Here is a 21,341-nt window from a genome sequence, read left to right as displayed (position 1 = left end):
GACTTTATTCTCATAATTAATCTAATATTATGACTTTAATCTCAAAATAAATGTAATATTATGACTTTAATCTCAAAATAAACGTAATATGACTTTAATTCCTTTAATAAATGTAATATTATTACTTTAATCTCATAATAAACATAATATTACGACTATAATCTCATGATAAACGTAATATTAGGACTTGGATCAGATTAGATTTACTTATAAATCTTCTAACAAATGTAATAGTAAAACAAAGATAATACATCATTAATCTAAAGATATATTTAAGAGGCTCTGATGTTTGTCCTGTAAGAGGTAAAACCCTGAAGACATCGTGACTCACGTCCATGTGTCATCGGGTCGTGCTGAGGAAGAACCAGCAGAACCATCAGAACCATCAGAACCATCAGAACCATCAGAACCATCAGAACCAGCAGAACCATCAGAACCATCAGAACCAGCAGAACCATCAGAACCATCAGAACCAGCAGAACCAGCAGAACCATCAGAACCATCAGAACCAGCAGAACCATCAGAACCAGCAGAACCATCAGAACCATCAGAACCAGCAGAACCACGACTGTCTTCAGACACGTCTGCTCTGACTTTAATGATCAGAGACGTTTAATATTCATGAGTTTGACCTCGTTGACCTCGAGACCAGGTTCAGAACCTTCAGGCGTCACTGAAACACTCTAGTGCTGAGGCTGTGATGGAAGCCATGAGTTCACACAGAGGTCATTCTTGTTTGTTGTTCAAGAGGTCGAGCTGTTGCTTCACAAGAAGAAGTTTCCTCTGATGTCATCTTCAACATGATCCTGAATCATCTCCAGGAACCTTTGAAGTCCATGAGTTTGACCGAGAAAATATCTGACAGATGGTTGTTGAAATATTCATCACTGTCCTCCATCATCTCCCTCAGAGTCACACTGAACCAATGTTCACTCTGGTATCAAACACATGTCAAGGTCGTATGAAGGTCGTATGAAGGTCAAAGAACATCAATTCAATTAAGTACTTGATGGTTAACACAAGTATTTCAAATATAATCATAAAGTAAATCCTGAAGATCATCTGTTGGAAACATGTTTCGCCCTCGGACCGACCTTGAGTACTTCACTGACTCACACATCCCTGACCTTTATGACCCTCATGACCTTGACCCACCTCCTCAACATCAACACAACTATCAACACACGAAAAGAGAAAACTTGTCTCACTGTAGTTTATGATGAATTTATTTTCAGTATTTGTACTTGAGTGTTTATATATACTTGTTACTACACTATCACAACACCAGAGTCAAGTATTGGACAATACTACACATATATCCTTGTTACTACACTATCACAACACCAGAGTCAAGTATTGGACAATACTACACATATATCCTTGTTACTACACTATCACAACACCAGAGTCAAGTACTGGACAATACTACACATATATACTTGTTACTACACTATCACAACACCAGAGTCAAGTACTAGACAATACTACACATATATACTTGTTACTACACTATCACAACACCAGAGTCAAGTACTCAACAATACTACACATATATACTTGTTACTACACTATCACAACACCAGAGTCAAGTACTGGACAATACTACACATGTATACTTGTTACTACACTATCACAACACCAGAGTCAAGTACTGGACAATACTACACATATATACTTGTTACTACACTATCACAACACCAGACTCAAGTACTGGACAATACTACACATATATACTTGTTACTACACTATTACAACACCAGAGTCAAGTATTGGACAATACTACACATATATACTTGTTACTACACTATCACAACACCAGAGTCAAGTACTGGACAATACTACACATATATACTTGTTACTACACTATCACAACACCAGAGTCAAGTACTGGACAATACTACACATATTTACTTGTTACTACACTATCACAACACCAGAGTCAAGTACTGGACAATACTATACATATATACTTGTTACTACACTATCACAACACCAGAGTCAAGTACTGGACAATACTACACATATATACTTGTTACTACACTATCACAACACCAGAGTCAAGTACTGGACAATACTACACATATATACTTGTTACTACACTATCACAACACCAGAGTCAAGTACTGGACAATACTACACATATACACTTGTTACTACACTATTACAACACCAGAGTCAAGTACTGGACAATACTACACATATATACTTGTTACTACACTATCACAACACCAGAGTCAAGTACTGGACAATACTACACATATATACTTGTTACTACACTATCACAACACCAGAGTCAAGTACTGGACAATACTACACATATATCCTTGTTACTACACTATCACAACACCAGAGTCAAGTATTGGACAATACTACACATATATATCCTTGTTACTACACTATCACAACACCAGAGTCAAGTACTGGACAATACTACACATATATACTTGTTACTACACTATCACAACACCAGAGTCAAGTACTGGACAATACTACACATATATACTTGTTACTACACTATCACAACACCAGAGTCAAGTACTGGACAATACTACACATATATACTTGTTACTACACTATCACAACACCAGAGTCAAGTACTGGACAATACTACACGTATATACGTGTTACTACACCAGAGTCAAGTACTGGACAATACTACACATATATACTTGTTACTACACTATTACAACACCAGAGTCAAGTATTGGACAATACTACACATATATACTTGTTACTACACTATCACAACACCAGAGTCAAGTACTGGACAATACTACACATATATACTTGTTACTACACTATCACAACACCAGAGTCAAGTACTGGACAATACTACACATATTTACTTGTTACTACACTATCACAACACCAGAGTCAAGTACTGGACAATACTATACATATATACTTGTTACTACACTATCACAACACCAGAGTCAAGTACTGGACAATACTACACATATATACTTGTTACTACACTATCACAACACCAGAGTCAAGTACTGGACAATACTACACATATATACTTGTTACTACACTATCACAACACCAGAGTCAAGTACTGGACAATACTACACATATACACTTGTTACTACACTATCACAACACAAGAGTCAAGTACTGGACAATACTACACATATATACTTGTTACTACACCAGAGTCAAGTACTGGACAATACTACACATATATCCTTGTTACTACACTATCACAACACCAGAGTCAAGTACTGGACAATACTACACATATATACTTGTTACTACACTATCACAACACCAGAGTCAAGTACTGGACAATACTACACATATATACTTGTTACTACACTATCACAACACCAGAGTCAAGTACTGGACAATACTACACATATATACTTGTTACTACACTATTACAACACCAGAGTCAAGTACTGGACAATACTACACATATATACTTGTTACTACACTATCACAACACCAGAGTCAAGTACTGGACAATACTACACATATATACTTGTTACTACACTATCACAACACCAGAGTCAAGTACTGGACAATACTACACATATATCCTTGTTACTACACTATCACAACACCAGAGTCAAGTATTGGACAATACTACACATATATATCCTTGTTACTACACTATCACAACACCAGAGTCAAGTACTGGACAATACTACACATATATACTTGTTACTACACTATCACAACACCAGAGTCAAGTACTGGACAATACTACACATATATACTTGTTACTACACTATCACAACACCAGAGTCAAGTACTGGACAATACTACACATATATACTTGTTACTACACTATCACAACACCAGAGTCAAGTACTGGACAATACTACACGTATATACGTGTTACTACACCAGAGTCAAGTACTGGACAATACTACACATATATACTTGTTACTACACTATCACAACACCAGAGTCAAGTACTGGACAATACTACACATATATACTTGTTACTACACTATCACAACACCAGAGTCAAGTACTGGACAATACTACACATATATACTTGTTACTACACTATCACAACACCAGAGTCAAGTACTGGACAATACTACACATATATACTTGTTACTACACTATCACAACAGCAGAGTCAAGTACTGGACAATACTACACATATATACTTGTTACTACAATAAAACAAAGTACAAATTACTTGTAGATATCCTTGTATCAGTCAAACTCTTCACAGACTCTACGATGTGTAGCGTCAATAACTTCACGATAAGAGCAGACGTTGAAATTACACTGAATTATTCTTCCTTCATATCCGCAGCTATCAAGTCTTTTGTTGGTCATTAGTTCAATAAGATGTTTCTTTCATAGACTCGTGTCTCGTGTCCAAACAAACCATCTTCAGCTTCAGAATGAAATGGAGGAAAATTAAATCCACTAAAGTCCAACAACGTCACATTAAGACTAACAAGTATATTGTGTGTTGAAATAAGACCATGTATTGTGTTGACATGTGTCACTCACTGCAGATTATTTTATCTAGTGCAGTAATGTGGGATTTATTTTAATTTTAATAATTCTATATCACATGTTTCATTATTATTGGCCTTTAATTACCATTTGATTTGTGGATTAAAAGACAACAGTTAGCATTATTAGCTACTTAAGCTACAACTAACTTTTAAAATCATTAAATTAACTGAAGAAAAAAACATACATTTCTGAGATTATAATAAAAACGACGGAAAATCTTCTTCTTGAGAGTTTTTCAACTGAAAAGACTAAAGATCTCGGTTCAGGTCCAGAGGGTTGAGACTCACCTGCGGGCGTCGTCGTCCGGGCCTCTGGTCCGGTGAGTCCGGACCCAGTTCTCCAGCTGCTGCATGGAGCTGGTCCTGGACAGACCCGGCTCCTGCTGACCCGGGGCCGGCGTGGCCGTGGCCGTCCGGCACGGGTTCGCCTCCCCCGGGCTGCAGTTGTCGCCCACGACCTCCCCGGCCGCCGACCCGTTGACCTGCGGCGGCTTCTGCAGACCCTGGCGCGAGGCGGACACGGCGGCGGCGATGGCGGCGGCCTGCGCCGGCTGCAGCTTGATGCTGCTGATCCTGGTCAGCGTCCGCTCGCCGCTCGCCTCCCTCGTGAAGCCGTACTTCTCGCCCGCCCTCAGCGTGGCGAACTTCTCGGCGTCCCTCATGGCGGCGTACTTGTCTCCTTCCCGCAGCGTGCTGTACTTCCTCACCTCCTTCAGGGTGCCGTACTTGTCCACCACGTGGACGGTTCCGTACTTGCTCTCCGACTCCCTCAGCGAGATGGAGCGCCTCACGTCCTTCTGAGGGACGTACCTGGGAAGGTCTCGCTGCAGCGTGTGACGATCTCCCACCTTCTGCAGGGCGTACTTCTCGCCGTCCTTCGCCACCAAGTACTTCTCGGCGTCCTTGCTGGGCGCATACTTCTCCTCGCCGCCGCTGTACTTGTCCTCCGCCTTCTGGGCCGCGTACATCTCCAGGTCCCTCTGGATGGCGTACAGGTCGCTGTCCTTCTGCAGCGAGTACTTGTCGCCGTCCTTCCTCAGCTGGTACTTCTCCCCGTCCTTGTGGAACAGGTACTTGTCTCCGTCCCTCTGCAGGGTGTAGCTGACGCCGTCCTTCTTCAGGGACAGCCTCTCCCCGTCCCTCTGCAGGGTGTAGTACTCGCGCTGGCTGTTGTGTCGCTCCAGGCTCTTCTGACGCTTGTCGTCGGCTCGCGTCAGCGAGTGATGTCGCGTGGGCTCGCGGTTCCGCTCGTTGTTCTGGATCTCGGGCCGGGTCAGGGACCTGTGGTTGGTCAGGTTGTTGGAGTCTTGCGGGGAGTGCTGGTCCACTTTCAACTTGTCCAGCCTGAGGAGAAAACACATTTTGACGTTCAAAGATGAAAGATTTGAGACCAGACGACGACAACTTGCATTAAATAAGATTATTTTAATAGTTTTGATTATATAGTTAAGATACAAAGTTTTTATTGTCAAGAATGTGTTGATACAAGGATACGTTATACAGTGATATATTGTGATAGTGTAGTATATATGTGTAGTATTGTCAAATACTTGACTGTGGTGTTGTGATAGTGTAGTAACAAGTATATATGTGTAGTATTGTCCAGTACTTGACTCTGGTGTTGTGATAGTGTAGTAACAAGTATATATGTGTAGTATTGTCCAGTACTTGACTCTGGTGTTGTGATAGTGTAGTAACAAGTATATATGTTTAGTATTGTCCAGTACTTGACTCTGGTGTTGTGATAGTGTAGTATCAAGTATATATGTGTAGTATTGTCCAGTACTTGACTCTGGTGTTGTGATAGTGTAGTAACAAGTATATATGTGTAGTATTGTCCAGTACTTGACTCTGGTGTTGTGATAGTGTAGTAACAAGTATATATGTGTAGTATTGTCCAGTACTTGACTCTGGTGTTGTGATAGTGTAGTAACAAGGATATATGTGTAGTATTGTCCAGTACTTGACTCTGGTGTTGTGATAGTGTAGTAACAAATATATATGTGTAGTATTGTCGAGTACTTGACTCTAGTGTTGTGATAGTGTAGTAACAAGTATATATGTGTAGTATTGTCCAGTACTTGACTCTGGTGTTGTGATAGTGTAGTAACAAGGATATATGTGTAGTATTGTCCAGTACTTGACTCTGGTGTTGTGATAGTGTAGTAACAAGTATATATGTGTAGTATTGTCCAGTACTTGACTCTGGTGTTGTGATAGTGTAGTAACAAGTATATATGTGTAGTATTGTCCAGTACTTGACTCTGGTGTTGTGATAGTGTAGTAACAAGTATATATGTGTAGTATTGTCCAGTACTTGACTCTGGTGTTGTGATAGTGTAGTAACAAGTATATATGTGTAGTATTGTCCAGTACTTGACTCTGGTGTTGTGATAGTGTAGTAACAAGTATATATGTGTAGTATTGTCCAGTACTTGACTCTGGTGTTGTGATAGTGTAGTAACAAGAATATATGTGTAGTATTGTGGAGTACTTGACTCTGGTGTTGTGATAGTGTAGTAACAAGTATATATGTGTAGTATTGTCGAGTACTTGACTCTAGTGTTGTGATAGTGTAGTAACAAGTATATATGTGTAGTATTGTCCAGTACTTGACTCTGGTGTTGTGATAGTGTAGTAACAAGTATATATGTGTAGTATTGTCCAGTACTTGACTCTGGTGTTGTGATAGTGTAGTAACAAATATATATGTGTCGTATTGTCGAGTACTTGACTCTAGTGTTGTGATAGTGTAGTAACAAGTATATATGTGTAGTATTGTCCAGTACTTGACTCTGGTGTTGTGATAGTGTAGTAACAAGTATATATGTGTAGTATTGTCCAGTACTTGACTCTGGTGTTGTAGTATTTACAGACCACATGACTCTTGATGAAGTCGTAACTACTTTCATTTGTTTTCAAACCAAAATATGTCCAAACATCAGCTTTAAAAGATGCTGGACTCACTGTATCCTCTCGTCCTCAGTCATCACCAGGATTTCAACGTTAAATGATAAGTAATCATTCTACTGTGTATTTAAGCTACATACAGTTGTTGAGCTGTGTAGAGAAACAAATCTTGTCCATAAATGTGTTGACTCAACAGGTTGTGTTGTGTATCTGACACTGACCTCCTGACGGGTTCACTGTGGACCAGAGCAGCGTCAGTCATGACCTTCATCCACGACTCCATGTCTTTGGCCGCATCACAGCAGAAGTAATACGTGCGCATGTTTGGGTGAGTGGCCTGGAGAGATGGAGGGATGAGAGAGAGAGAGAGGGAGAGAGAGAGAGATGGATGAGAGAGAGAGAGAGAGAGGAAGGGAGGGATAAGAGAGAGCGAGGGAGAGAGCGAGATGGAGGGATGAGAGAGAGAGAGAGATGGAGGGATGAGAGAGAGAAAGAGAGAGATATGGAGGGATGAAAGAGATATGGAGGTATGAGAGAGAGAGAGGAAGGGAGGGATGAGAGAGAGCGAGGGAGAGAGAGAGATGGAGGGATGAGAGAGAGAGAAAGAGAGAGAGATATGGAGGGATGAAAGAGAGATGGAGGGATGAGAGAGAGAGAGAGAGAGATGGAGGGATGAGAGAGAGAAAGAGAGAGAGATATGGAGGGATGAAAGAGAGATGGAGGGATGAGAGAGAGAGAGAGAGATGGAGGGAGGGATGAGAGATAGAGAGAGAGATGGAGGGAGGGATGAGAGAGAGAGAGTGAAGACAGATAACAACAGACTTTGAAGTCACAGCAGGGAGTGTGTACAACATGGCAGAGGCTTGTCGAGTGTGTTTGTCTTGTGTATGGTTGTGTGAATTTGTGTGTGTGGTTGTGTGAGTGCTAGTGTGTGTGTGTGTGTGTGTGTGTGTGAGTGAGTGTGTGAGTGTGTAGTTGTGTGAGTGTCTGTGTGTGTGTGAGTGTATGTGTGTGTGTAGTTGTGTGATTGTGTGAGTGTGTGTGATTGTGTGAGTGTGTAGTTGTGTGTGTGTGTGTGTGTGTGTGTGTGTGATTGTGAGTGTGTGTGTGTGATTGTGAGTGTGTGTATATACCAGACTTCCTGTCGTTTCTATCATAAATCAACAAACTAATGATTCTCAGTAAATGTTTATTTAGTTAAATCTATAAGTTTGTTTTGCTTCAGTAAAAACATCAACAACTTTTATCATCAACATGTTTTTCTACATTTTCATTGATGATCCTTCGACAGTTGCTGTTTACTTTCTGTTCTTTCTATCCATCCATCCATCCATCCATATATTAATCCATCCATCCATCCATCCATATATTAATCCATCCATCCATCCATTAATCCATCCATCCATTAATCCATTCATATATTAATCCATCCATCCATCCATCCATATATTAATCCATCCATCCATATATTAATCCATCCATCCATCCATCAATCCATCCATATATTAATCCATCCATCCATCCATCCATCCATATATTAATCCATCCATCCATCCATCCATCTATCCATATATTAATCCATCCATCCATCCATCCATCTATCCATATATTAATCCATCCATCCATCCATCCATCAATCCATCCATTCATATATCCATCCATCCATCCATCCATTCATATATTCATCCATCCATCCATCCATCCATCCATCCATCCATTCATATATTCATCCATCCATCCATCCATTCATATATTCATCTATCCATCCATCAATCCATCCATTCATATATCCATCCATCCATATATTCATCCATCCATCCATCCATTCATATATCCATCCATCCATCCATTCATATATTCATCCATCCATCCATCCATTCATTCATATATTCATCCATTCATATATCCATCCATCCATCCATCCATATATCCATCCATCCATTCATATATCCATCCATCCATCCATCCATATATCCATCCATCCATTCATATATCCATCCATCCATCCATCCATCACTAACTAAAGAGTGATCATGTGACTGAGGGTTGGACTCACCTTGAAGGCGTACTTCCTGCTGATGTGGTCGTCCACGGACAACATGGAGATGTGGAAGCTCGGCAGCAGGATACTTCCCAGGATGCTGTCCTCCTTCTCGTCTGCAAGCACACGCAACCGTTGATCCACGGCAACCTTTCTTCATCCATCCATCCTCTCATCCGTCCACGCGTCCATCCTCTCATCCATCCTCTCATCCATCCTCCCATCCATCCTCCCATCCATCCTGTCATCCATCCACCCATCCGTCCAGGTCTCTCTGTTGAACTTCCATCCAGTCGATGCTGCCGCGAAGCTTCTGAGACGAGTGGATACGAGGGAACATCTGCAGCTGCAGAGCATGTTTGTTCTAGAGCAGCCAGAACCCTGAAGCTCCTCGGGGCCCGACGGCTGAATTATTCAGACGCACAACACACACCAGGACCAGGGAGACCACCAGAACCAGCCTCTCTTCTGAAGAGTCTTTCATAGGAACCAGCAACTCTTTGCAGGAGTCTCGTGACATCCCCGGGATCTCAGCACACACACAGAGACACACAGAGACACACACACAGAGACACACACTCACACACACACACAGAGACACACACTCACATACACACACCTACTGCAGTAAACGTGGACAACAGCCGGACACGAGGTGATTACCAAGAGGACAAGTGTCCTCCCGCCGTCTCCTGCTTCCTCCGACTAAGCCAATAAAACATCCAATTCCCCGGAGCCTCTCTGCTGATTGAAGCTCGAGATGTTAATTCCTCAATTTAGGGAGATGGAAAGAAATCTCTGGGTCGTCGTGGGAGCAGATGAGGTTTTGTTTTGACACTATTGTCGACGACTACGACCTTCTCCGTCCATGTTTCTCTGCACCACGACATGAACGGCGCTCACGGGTCGACGTTATCAAGGGGTCATATCTCCCGCAATGCTTTGCCGCCCAGCATCTTTAAACGCAGCATCGCAGCCACAGATCAGCCGTCACTTATGACACATTTGAAAACAAATGAAGTTTCTCTTTACAAACCAGGACATGAAAGACTGAAGGATTGTTTCAAATACCTCATGGGAAGAAGACAAAAATAAAATGAGGCTAATTTAACTAGCACGTCAACTGTGTTTCATATTATGTTACACACCCAGCTAGCATGTATTAGCTAGCATGTCTCAGCTAGCATGTATCAGCTAGCATGTATTCAGCTAGAATGTCTCGTCTAGCATGTATCAGCTAGCATGTATTTAGCTAGCATTTATCGGCTAGCATGTATCAGCTAGCAAGTATTCAGCTAGCATGTATCGGCTAGCATGTCTCGGCTAGCATGTATCGGCTAGAATGTCTCAGCTAGCACGTCTCAGCTAGCACATATCAGCTAGCATGTATCAGCTAGCATGTCTCGGCTAGCATGTCTCGGCTAGCATGTATCGGCTAGAATGTATTTAGCTAGCATGTCTCGGCTAGAATGTCTCAGCTAGCACGTCTCAGCTAGCACATATCAGTTAGTATGTATCAGCTAGCATGTATCAGCTAGTATGTAACAGCTAGCATGTCTCGGCTAGCATGTATTAACTAGCACGTCTCAGCTAGCACATATAAGCTAGTATGTATCAGCTAGCATGTATCAGCTAGCTTGATATATATAAATATTAAGATGTGCTAAGAAAGGAAATAGTTTGAAACCAGCCCTGAGTTAATATCTAAATGAAACTGATGTAAGATAAAAGTGTAATCATTGTGTCATGATGAAAAAGAAAAAGTGTAAATTAAAATTTGAGTCATTAGCTGGCGGCGGTTATGCTAACTGTATTAGCCTCGTATTAGTTAGCCGTCATCATTCACGTCCGATCCGAGGTGTTCCCGTTCAAAGACGTGTTTCCGTGATCATTTATTTAACGAAAAGAGAGATTTTCGCTCCAGAGACTCACAAAGTCTTTTGTTTACACGAGTGACATGTTGTCACGTCTCGACGCGATGAAGGGATGTTGCTCACCGCGGTAGTAGAAGAGACACATGTCCGACAGCACGAACCACCTCTTCTTCCACAGCTTCATGCCGGTGCTGTCCTGCAGAGGTCAGAGGTCAGAGGGCGATGATTAGCAACACACACTCTTTCAAGCGTCTCCTCCTGCCGGCCTCCCTCCGGCTGCTCCTACTAAGCTTCCATCGTCTCCTCCTCCGAGACTAATTGCTGTGTTTTATCTCTTCGCAACGCCGCCACAGATTTGACGGCGCTCTCGGCGAAGTCTTCGCTTTGTTCTCGGCGAAGTCTTCGCTTTGTTCTCGGCGTCGCAGCCGAGGCGACTCCAGCGACAAGAGGACGTTTAATAAATGTTTTCAGACTCTTTCGCTCGGCCGTCCACAGGTGGCGGACGCTGACGGGCGTCTTCTCTACGCCATCTTTGCCTCTTGTGACTTTAATGTGACTTGTCAGGGGTCAGAGGTCAGGGACGAGGTTGACCCGCTGCCGGAAATTTCCAGAAGAAGATCTCCAGAGGGATCTGATCTGATCTAAACGATGACGACGTTAGCTTCAAGGTGACGCTAACACATAACTATCACTTTATTAGCATTATAACCAAAGGTTAGCATAGCGCCACTTGAATACTATCAGTCTGGAGACTTGTCAGGGGTCAGAGGTCAAAGACAACGATGACCAAATGCTGAAAGATTTTAACTTAAATTTAAAAAGTACTTAAAACGTTAGCACATCATTAGCCTAATAGCGAAAAGTTAGCATCACTTATGTACCATGAGATAGGGTGTGAGACAAGGTTGACTAACTGGAGACTTGTCAGGGGTCAGAGGTCAAGACAACCATGACCAAATGCTGAAAGATTTTAACTTAGTACTTTTAACCCTGTACTTAAAACGCTAGCACTTCATTAGCCTAATAGCAAAAAGTTAGCATAGCATCACTTATGTACTATGAGACAGGGTGTGAGACTTGTCAGGGGTCAGAGGTCAATGACAAGGTTGACCTGCTGCTGAAAAGGTCTTAGCTCTCAAGCGAAAGATGCTAAAAAAGAATGATCTATTTTTTTTAAGCTTTATCGCAAATAGATTAGCATAGCGCCACATGGAGGCCACGAGTCTGGCGTCTGGTCAAAGGTCAGAGGTCAGAGGAAAGGTGACCCCGCTTCTGAAAATATCTGGGACAATGTTAGCGAGAAGTAAAATACGTTTTTTAAAACATTAGCAATTTATTAGCATTATAGCCACTTAGCATAGCATCACTCAAATATAAATATGTGGATTAAATGAAATATTATCTTCAGTTGGTTCTGTTTCTCGGGGTCACGCCTCGACTGAACCCGACCCGGCCTTGTAACGTACCTGCTTGTAGAGCCAGTTGCTTCTGACCACTGGTGCGTTCAGGTTCCTCCTGATGGAGTTGGACCTCTTGCCAAAGTTGTGGATCTTCTTGGAAGACCTCGACGGCTGCAGAGACACAGACCAGCATGAACGTCCGGAGCTTCCTTTAAACCGTGACCCTTCAAAATAAAACACCTGACGACACAGATTCACGTCGACTTTCACAGTAAAGTGAAGATGCAACGTCGACCCTGAGAGACTTGAAAACTTCCTTCTTCTCTTGCAAGTTTATTAGTTCATCAGAATATTCCATCGATTTAACATTTCAAGAGTTGAAACTTTTATTTACTTTAATAAAAAATATATATTTTTAAGTATTGATTCTTTTTTTATTGTTGAACTGAATATTTTTATATAGAAAAGTTTAATTTGATTCGACCAAATAACTTAATTAAATCATTGTTATCTTCTATTAATTTAATTAACTTAATTACAACTATATATATATATATACAGTATATATAGCATATATTGTATATATTGTTTTAAAATTTTATTTGCAGTCTTTTCAATTTAATGAAATAAATTGCAATGTTGCTGTATTTCTATTATGAATAAGATTTTTTTTAATTCAAAAATGTTTAAATTAAAAGTTGAACTTTTTCATTTGAATAATTGATTTAAAAAAATGTAATATTTAAAATTTGCACTATTTATTTTTTTGAACATGCAGTTTTATATTCCACTTCCAATCATTGAGAAATACATCGTTTAAATGTCATATTTTTTAATTTGTTGTCTTTTCAATTCAACATAAATGTGTAATAGAGTCTCCAGACTAAAGCAACAGAGCTCAGATCTACTGGATCAAACCTTCACCAGTGAAGCAGCAAAAGGTTGTTGAAGCTCAAAGCGAAACACAGACGATGAATAATGAATCTCATGAATACATGAAGAAGTTTCTCTTCGTTTCGGCCAAAGTGAGCCGAAGTCACAACATGTCTTATTCATGGATGTAAACACCAGCAGAGGTCGCTGGTTCAATTCTCAAGACTCTTGAACCTTCTTCTTCCTCTGAACCAAGAGTCAACAGTTCATTACTTTAGCACGACTACGACGTGTACCATGATTATTATTATTATTATTTTTTTACATATAGAGTTAGTTTGTTCTTGTTTCAATAATTCAAAAATATTTTTTTCCTATTTATAGTCTTTTAAATAAAAAAAAAGTTTTTTGGTATAATACTGTCACAAGACCAAACCAACAGAGCACCGAGCTACAGTCACATGATCGTCTGTGTGTCGCACGATTGGCTGAAAGTTTGATCCAGCAGCTCGGTGCTCTGTTGGTTTGATCTGGTGACTCTTATTATATCAAAACATGTTTTAAATTCAAAAGACTATAAATAGAAAACATATTGGGGAAAATATTATTGAATTATTGGATAAAGAAAATAAATGTGTAAAACAATAGATACATTCAGAAAATATTTAAAATCTTGATTCAATTATTTAATACAAAAAAATCTAACAAATTAAATATAAAATGATCAAATTTTATAATTCAAAATAATAAAAAAAATACACATTTACTTAAACACTGATATACTTCCATATCCTAAGTGACGACATAGTTCCAAAAAGAAGTGAGTATTTTTCAAGCGTATGGTTTCAAAAGTTTGTTTTCAAAGGTATGTTTTTAAAAGTATGTTTTCAAAAGTATGTTTTCAAAAGTATGTTTTCTAAAAGTATGTTTTTAAAAGTATGATTTCAAAAGTATGATTTCAAAAGTATGATTTCAAAAGTATGTTTTCAAAGGTATGTTTTCAAAAGTATGTTTTCAAAGGTATGATTTCAAAAGTATGTTTTCAAAGGTATGATTTCAAAAGTATGTTTTCAAAGGTATGTTTTCAAAAGTATGTTTTCAAAAGTATGTTTTCAAAAGTATGTTTTCAAAAGTACGTTTTCAAAGGTAAGTTTTCAAAAGTATGTTTTCAAAAGTATGTTTTCAAAAGTACGTTTTCAAAAGTATGATTTCAAAGGTATGTTTTCATAAATATCATGACTTTCTACTGTAAACACACCGGTCTCTCCATTGTAGCCACAGTCAAGCTAACCGTTAGCTCCATCATCTTTTTTAGTCTCATTGACTCTGTCAGTGTTGAATATGCTGCCCCTGCTGGTGCGGAGGTGCAGCCACACCTGATTTCAACATGTGTCGGGGTCGCAGCGAGACTCACGCGTGTGGACGACGCCGAGGAAGACACGGCGGTGGCCGGGCTGGCGTTGAAGGTGCTGTAGTCCGAGCCGCCGGTGTAGTTGGACGCCTCGCTCATGGTGCTGGTGGGTCGCTCCTTCCTGTCGCCGCCCTCCGGCTCCGACGGGCTCTTCTGGGCCGGCCTGACACCACAGAGCAGACCAGGTCAGAGACGATGTTCGAGTTAACAAATGAAAAGAAGGAAACGAGAGAAAATAAAATCCTGAAACAGGGACATTAGTAAAGAAGGTAAAAGTTTGAGAATAAAGGGGAACTGCCTTCTGGCTCAGCTCTTTTCACACAGATGAATTTTATAAGCCTCGTTTCCAACTTCGATTATCATTTTATCTCATTTGAAATAACTAGAGCTGCACAATATCTCGAAAAAATATTGATATATAGGCACGTACGATATACATATAGAAAACATGTGATCATTTATCATTTTTTATTGTATTAATCAAGCATTTCTTAAATACTCACTTCGACCAATCAGTGTCTCGTTCTGTAAAGTTGTCAATTTGTACTTCTATGTCTCGTTGTTGTTTACGTCTCCGTCCGTCTGTGAACTGTGCAGCTTGTTAGGCTCGGTTGCTATGGCGACGGAAGTAATACTAACTTGTGATCTAGTCAAACACTAGTGATCCAGTGAAGTAATACTAACTTGTGATCTAGTCAGACACTAGTGATCCAGTGAAGTAATACTAACTTGTGATCTAGTTAAACACTAGTGATCCAGTGAAGTAATACTAACTTGTGATCTAGTCAAACACTAGTGATCCAGTGAAGTAATACTAACTTGTGATCTAGTCAAACACTAGTGATCCAGTGAAGTAATACTAACTTGTGATCTAGTCAAACACTAGTGATCCAGTGAAGTAATACTAACTTGTGATCTAGTCAAACACTAGTGATCCAGTGAAGTAATACTAACTTGTGATCTAGTCAAACACTAGTGATCCAGTGAAGTAATACTAACTTATGATCTAGTCAAACACTAGTGATCCAGTGAAGTAATACTAACTTGTGATCTAGTTAAACACTAGTGATCCAGTGAAGTAATACTAACTTATGATCTAGTCAAACACTAGTGATCCAGTGAAGTAATACTAACTTGTGATCTAGTCAAACACTAGTGATCCAGTGAAGTAATACTAACTTGTGATCTAGTCAAACACTAGTGATCCAGTGAAGTAATACTAACTTGTGATCTAGTCAAACACTAGTGATCCAGTGAAGTAATCCTACCTTTGATCTAGTCAAACACTAGTGATCCAGTGAAGTAATACTAACTTGTGATTTAGTCAAACACTAGTGATCCAGTGAAGTAATACTAACTTGTGATCCAGTCAAACACTAGTGATCCAGTGAAGTAATACTAACTTGTGATCTAGTCAAACACTAGTAATCCAGTGAAGTAATACTAACTTATGATCTAGTCAAACACTAGTGATCCAGTGAAGTAATACTAACTTGTGATCTAGTCAAACACTAGTGATCCAGTGAAGTAATACTAACTTGTGATCTAGTCAAACACTAGTGATCCAGTGAAGTAATACTAACTTATGATCTAGTCAAACACTAGTGATCCAGTGAAGTAATACTAACTTATGATCTAGTCAAACACTAGTGATCCAGTGAAGTAATACTAACTTGTGATCTAGTCAAACACTAGTGATCCAGTGAAGTAATACTAACTTATGATCTAGTCAAACACTAGTGATCCAGTGAAGTAATACTAACTTGTGATCTAGTCAAACACTAGTGATCCAGTGAAGTAATACTAACTTATGTATGATCTAGTCAAACATTAGTGATCCAGTGAAGTAATACTAACTTGTGATCTAGTCAAACACTAGTGATCCAGTGAAGTAATACTAACTTGTGATCTAGTCAAACACTAGTGATCCAGTGAAGTAATACTAACTTGTGATCTAGTCAAACACTAGTGATCCAGTGAAGTAATACTAACTTGTGATCTAGTCAAACACTAGTGATCCAGTGAAGTAATACTAACTTATGATCTAGTCAAACACTAGTGATCCAGTGAAGTAATACTAACTTATGATCTAGTCAAACACTAGTGATCCAGTGAAGTAATACTAACTTGTGATCTAGTCAAACACTAGTGATCCAGTGAAGTAATACTAACTTGTGATCTAGTCAAACACTAGTGATCCAGTGAAGTAATACTAACTTGTGATCTAGTCAAACACTAGTGATCCAGTGAAGTAATACTAACTTGCGATCTAGTCAAACACTAGTGATCCAGTGAAGTAATACTAACTTGTGATCTAGTCAAACACTAGTGATCCAGTGAAGTAATACTAACTTGTGATCTAGTCAAACACTAGTAATCCAGTGAAGTAATACTAACTTGTGATTTAGTCAAACACTAGTGATCCAGTGAAGTAATACTAACTTGTGATCTAGTCAAACACTAGTGATCCAGTGAAGTAATACTAACTTGTGATCTAGTCAAACACTAGTGATCCAGTGAAGTAATACTAACTTGTGATCTAGTCAAACACTAGTGATCCAGTGAAGTAATACTAACTTGTGATCTAGTCAAACACTAGTGATCCAGTGAAGTAATACTAACTTGTGATTTAGTCAAACACTAGTGATCCAGTGAAGTAATACTAACTTGTGATCTAGTCAAACACTAGTGATCCAGTGAAGTAATACTAACTTGTGATCTAGTCAAACACTAGTGATCCAGTGAAGTAATACTAACTTGTGATCTAGTCAAACACTAGTGATCCAGTGAAGTAATACTAACTTGTGATCTAGTCAAACACTAGTGATCCAGTGAAGTAATACTAACTTATGATCTAGTCAAACACTAGTGATCCAGTGAAGTAATACTAACTTATGATCTAGTCAAACACTAGTGATCCAGTCAAACACTAGTGATCCAGTGAAGTAATACTAACTTGTGATCTAGTCAAACACTAGTGATCCAGTGAAGTAATACTAACTTGTGATCTAGTCAAACACTAGTGATCCAGTGAAGTAATACTAACTTATGATCTAGTCAAACACTAGTGATCCAGTCACTCGTCTCTTTCAACCTCCTTTGTTAAAGCAACATATTGTAAGAACTTTTCATCTCGTCTCAGTTGTTTTCTTAGAAGATCGTGAACTTCCAAACAAACCTGTCCGTCTTCACCGTATGCTAACGAGCTAAGTTGTTAGCGTCATTTATAAAGTGTTATGTGTGCGTCTTCACCGTATGCTAACGAGCTAAGTTGTTAGCGTCATTTATAAAGTGTTATGTATGCGTCTTCACCGTATGCTAACAAGCTAAGTTGTTAGCGTCATTTATAAAGTGTTATGTATGCGTCTTCACCGTATGCTAACGAGCCGGCGGCTCCTCTCTGATGTCGCTCAGTTTGGCGGGAAACCGATGCAAGTCCCGCGAGACTGAGCGTTAGAAGAGATATTTTTATACTATCATGTCGACACCGAAGCGTTGAAAAAAACGAAAGAGAAATATCATCGTTTTCCTTCTTAACCCGCGGACCTTCACTACTGTGCTCATGGCTACATTTTTAGGGGAAAGAAAAAAATATCCGATGATACGTGTTGCTTGTGACTCTGACGAGTCCACTTTATTAATATTATTTGTGTTTCATTCCTGTCGTCAGAGAAGAAACTCCCTGACAACGTTCGTATTCACTCGCTGGAGTCGTTACAAGTTCCTGCTTCACACAGAGACACAAAAGTATCGACGTCGCACAACAACCAGAGACTTTTGTTTGCGAAATCATTGTCGAAGCAGCAGAAAAACGAACCAGTGATGACTTTTTTTTTTCAATCTATCATCGACGAAAACAAACATATTGTTTGTTTATAGTTTATTTTATGTTAATAGTTCATTATGATCATAAATAATATGTTTATAAAGTTCAAAGTGAAAGAATCAAAGAAGAAAAGTGAGAGAAGAACATCAAAGATGTTTGTGTGTTTGTGTGTTTGTGTGTCGTCACGGATTGTTCCGGGTTCTAAGAAAAGCACCTCATGTTACACACATGACAAGAACGACAACACAACAGTCGCGACACACGGTCAGATGACGATTGTTGTGTTGTCGTTCTTGTCATGTGACAACACAACAGTCGCGACACACGGTCAGATGACGATTGTTGTGTTGTCGTTCTTGTCATGTGACAACACAACAGTCGCAACACACGTTCAGATGACGATTGTTGTGTTGTCGTTCTTGTACAAGTACTGGACAATACTACACATATATACTTGTTACTACACTATCACAACACCAGAGTCAAGTACTGGACAATACTACACATATATACTTGTTACTACACTATCACAACACCAGAGTCAAGTACTGGACAATACTACAAATATATACTTGTTACTACACTATCATAACACCAGAGTCAAGTACTGGACAATACTACACATATATACTTGTTACTACACTATCACAACACCAGAGTCAAGTACTGGACAATACTACAAATATATACTTGTTACTACACTATCATAACACCAGAGTCAAGTACTGGACAATACTACACATATATACTTGTTACTACACTATCACAACACCAGAGTCAAGTACTGGACACTACTACACATATATACTTGTTACTACACTATCACAACACCAGAGTCAAGTACTGGACGATACTACACATATATACTTGTTACTACAGTATCACTATACATCGCAGTAGAGTCCACGTACAACACTGGTCACCATCGTAGCATTTAAATAAGTAATAATATTATTGTGTATAAATGTTAACATTTTCATTGAATTGTCAGTTTATTAAAATCACGAAGACACCGATCAATAGAACCATCAATAGAACCGATCAGTTGTTTCTGGACGTTTTGCTCCTAAACCCAAGTATGAGTGAACGGTTTCCAAGTTAGTTCCACGACAGTCATGAGGACGAGCAGCTGATGTTACCTGAGCGGCGTCTCTGTGGGTGTGTCAGGGTGAACTAGCGCTCCACAACTCACACTGAGGAGGACACACAACCGTGAGAAATCAAACAAACACACACATGAGAAATCAAACAAACACACACATGAGAAATCAAACAAACACACACAACCGTGAGAAATCAAACAAAAACACACACACATGAGAAATCAAACAAAAACACACATGAGAAATCAAACAAACACACACATGAGAAATCAAACAAACACACACATGAGAAATCAAACAAACACACAACCGTGATACATCAAACAAAAACACACACATGAGAAATCAAACAAACACACAACCGTGAGAAATCAAACAAACACACACATGAGAAATCAAACAAACACACAACCGTGATAAATCAAACAAAAACACACACATGAGAAATCAAACAAAAACACACACATGAGAAATCAAACAAACACACACATGAGAAATCAAACAAACACACACATGAGAAATCAAACAAACAGACATGAGAAATCAAACAAACACACACATGAGAAATCAAACAAACACACACATGAGAAATCAAACAAACACACACATGAGAAAAGAAACATTTGATGATGGAAAACATGGAGAATGTGGTGAATTTCACAGTAAAAGCACGAGTGTGTGTTTGATGAGCTTTTACCACATGAACCGAACATTGATCTAAATATAAATAATATAAATAAATATTGTATTTTTATTCAGAACGTAAACGTTACTTTCCGACAGTTTACACTTTTATTTCATCTTCCACTTTTTTTTAATATATTGACAACATATTTACAGGAAAAGATGATTTTTCCATCAGTTTCTTTCACTCAAATGGTTTATTTTATGTTGTTTTTTCTCTCCGACATTGATGAGACGTTAATGAACTCACAAGTGACGACAACGTGTTGTGTAGTAATGAGTGTGTGTAACAACTGATAATAAACATGTTATTATTGGATGATAAACCACTGGTTGTGACTCGAGTACAAGAGCTGGTTGTTCCTGGTTCTTCTTCACACACACGTTTGAATGTTGTGTTGTTGCTGTGTGTGTGTGTGTGTGTGTGTGTGTGTGTGTGTGTGTGTGTGTGTGTGTGTGTGTGTGTGTGTGTGTGAGGGACTCACTGTTCGTTGACCACAAAGATGCAGTTGTCTTGTGACGGGACGCCTGACACCGGGTGCTTGCAGGTCACCTTGCGCTCATTGTGACTGTGAAGAAAACGACGACAAAGTTAGACGCACACAGACTTACTTGAAGAGTTGACGGACGTCAGGATGAAACACACACACACACACACACACACACACACACACACCCCCCCACACACACACACACACCTGACAGTGAACTTCAGCATGATGTCCGGTTCAA

At 39.5% G+C, this 21,341-nt stretch overlaps 1 protein-coding gene across 9 annotated transcripts in view; it reads right to left on the bottom strand.

Annotated features, from left to right (window-relative positions):
- The window catches only part of plekha5 (pleckstrin homology domain containing A5), a 195,825-nt gene that overhangs the window by 39,595 nt on the left and 134,889 nt on the right, over positions 1–21,341 (bottom strand). For 7 of the 9 annotated variants that reach the window (XM_087786194.1, XM_087786192.1, XM_087786193.1 and 4 more), the window contains exons 4-11: positions 21,095–21,178; positions 19,962–20,015; positions 15,000–15,159; positions 12,779–12,883; positions 11,436–11,508; positions 9,454–9,554; positions 7,619–7,734; positions 4,776–5,831 (exon numbers count right to left, since the gene is read on the bottom strand). In XM_087786194.1, the coding sequence (XP_087642320.1) occupies positions 4,776–5,831; positions 7,619–7,734; positions 9,454–9,554; positions 11,436–11,508; positions 12,779–12,883; positions 15,000–15,159; positions 19,962–20,015; positions 21,095–21,178 (1,749 nt within the window). The remainder of the gene's footprint in view (positions 1–4,775; positions 5,832–7,618; positions 7,735–9,453; positions 9,555–11,435; positions 11,509–12,778; positions 12,884–14,999; positions 15,160–19,961; positions 20,016–21,094; positions 21,179–21,341) is intronic. The other 2 variants (XM_087786195.1, XM_087786200.1) reach the window with 1 other exon arrangement.

This window comes from Callionymus lyra, chromosome 3, assembly GCF_982586985.1.
Source record: "Callionymus lyra chromosome 3, fCalLyr1.hap1.1, whole genome shotgun sequence".
Lineage (NCBI taxonomy): Eukaryota > Metazoa > Chordata > Actinopteri > Syngnathiformes > Callionymidae > Callionymus > Callionymus lyra.
Note: the sequence above shows the minus strand (reverse complement) of the source record. Positions and strands in the feature narration are given on the sequence as shown.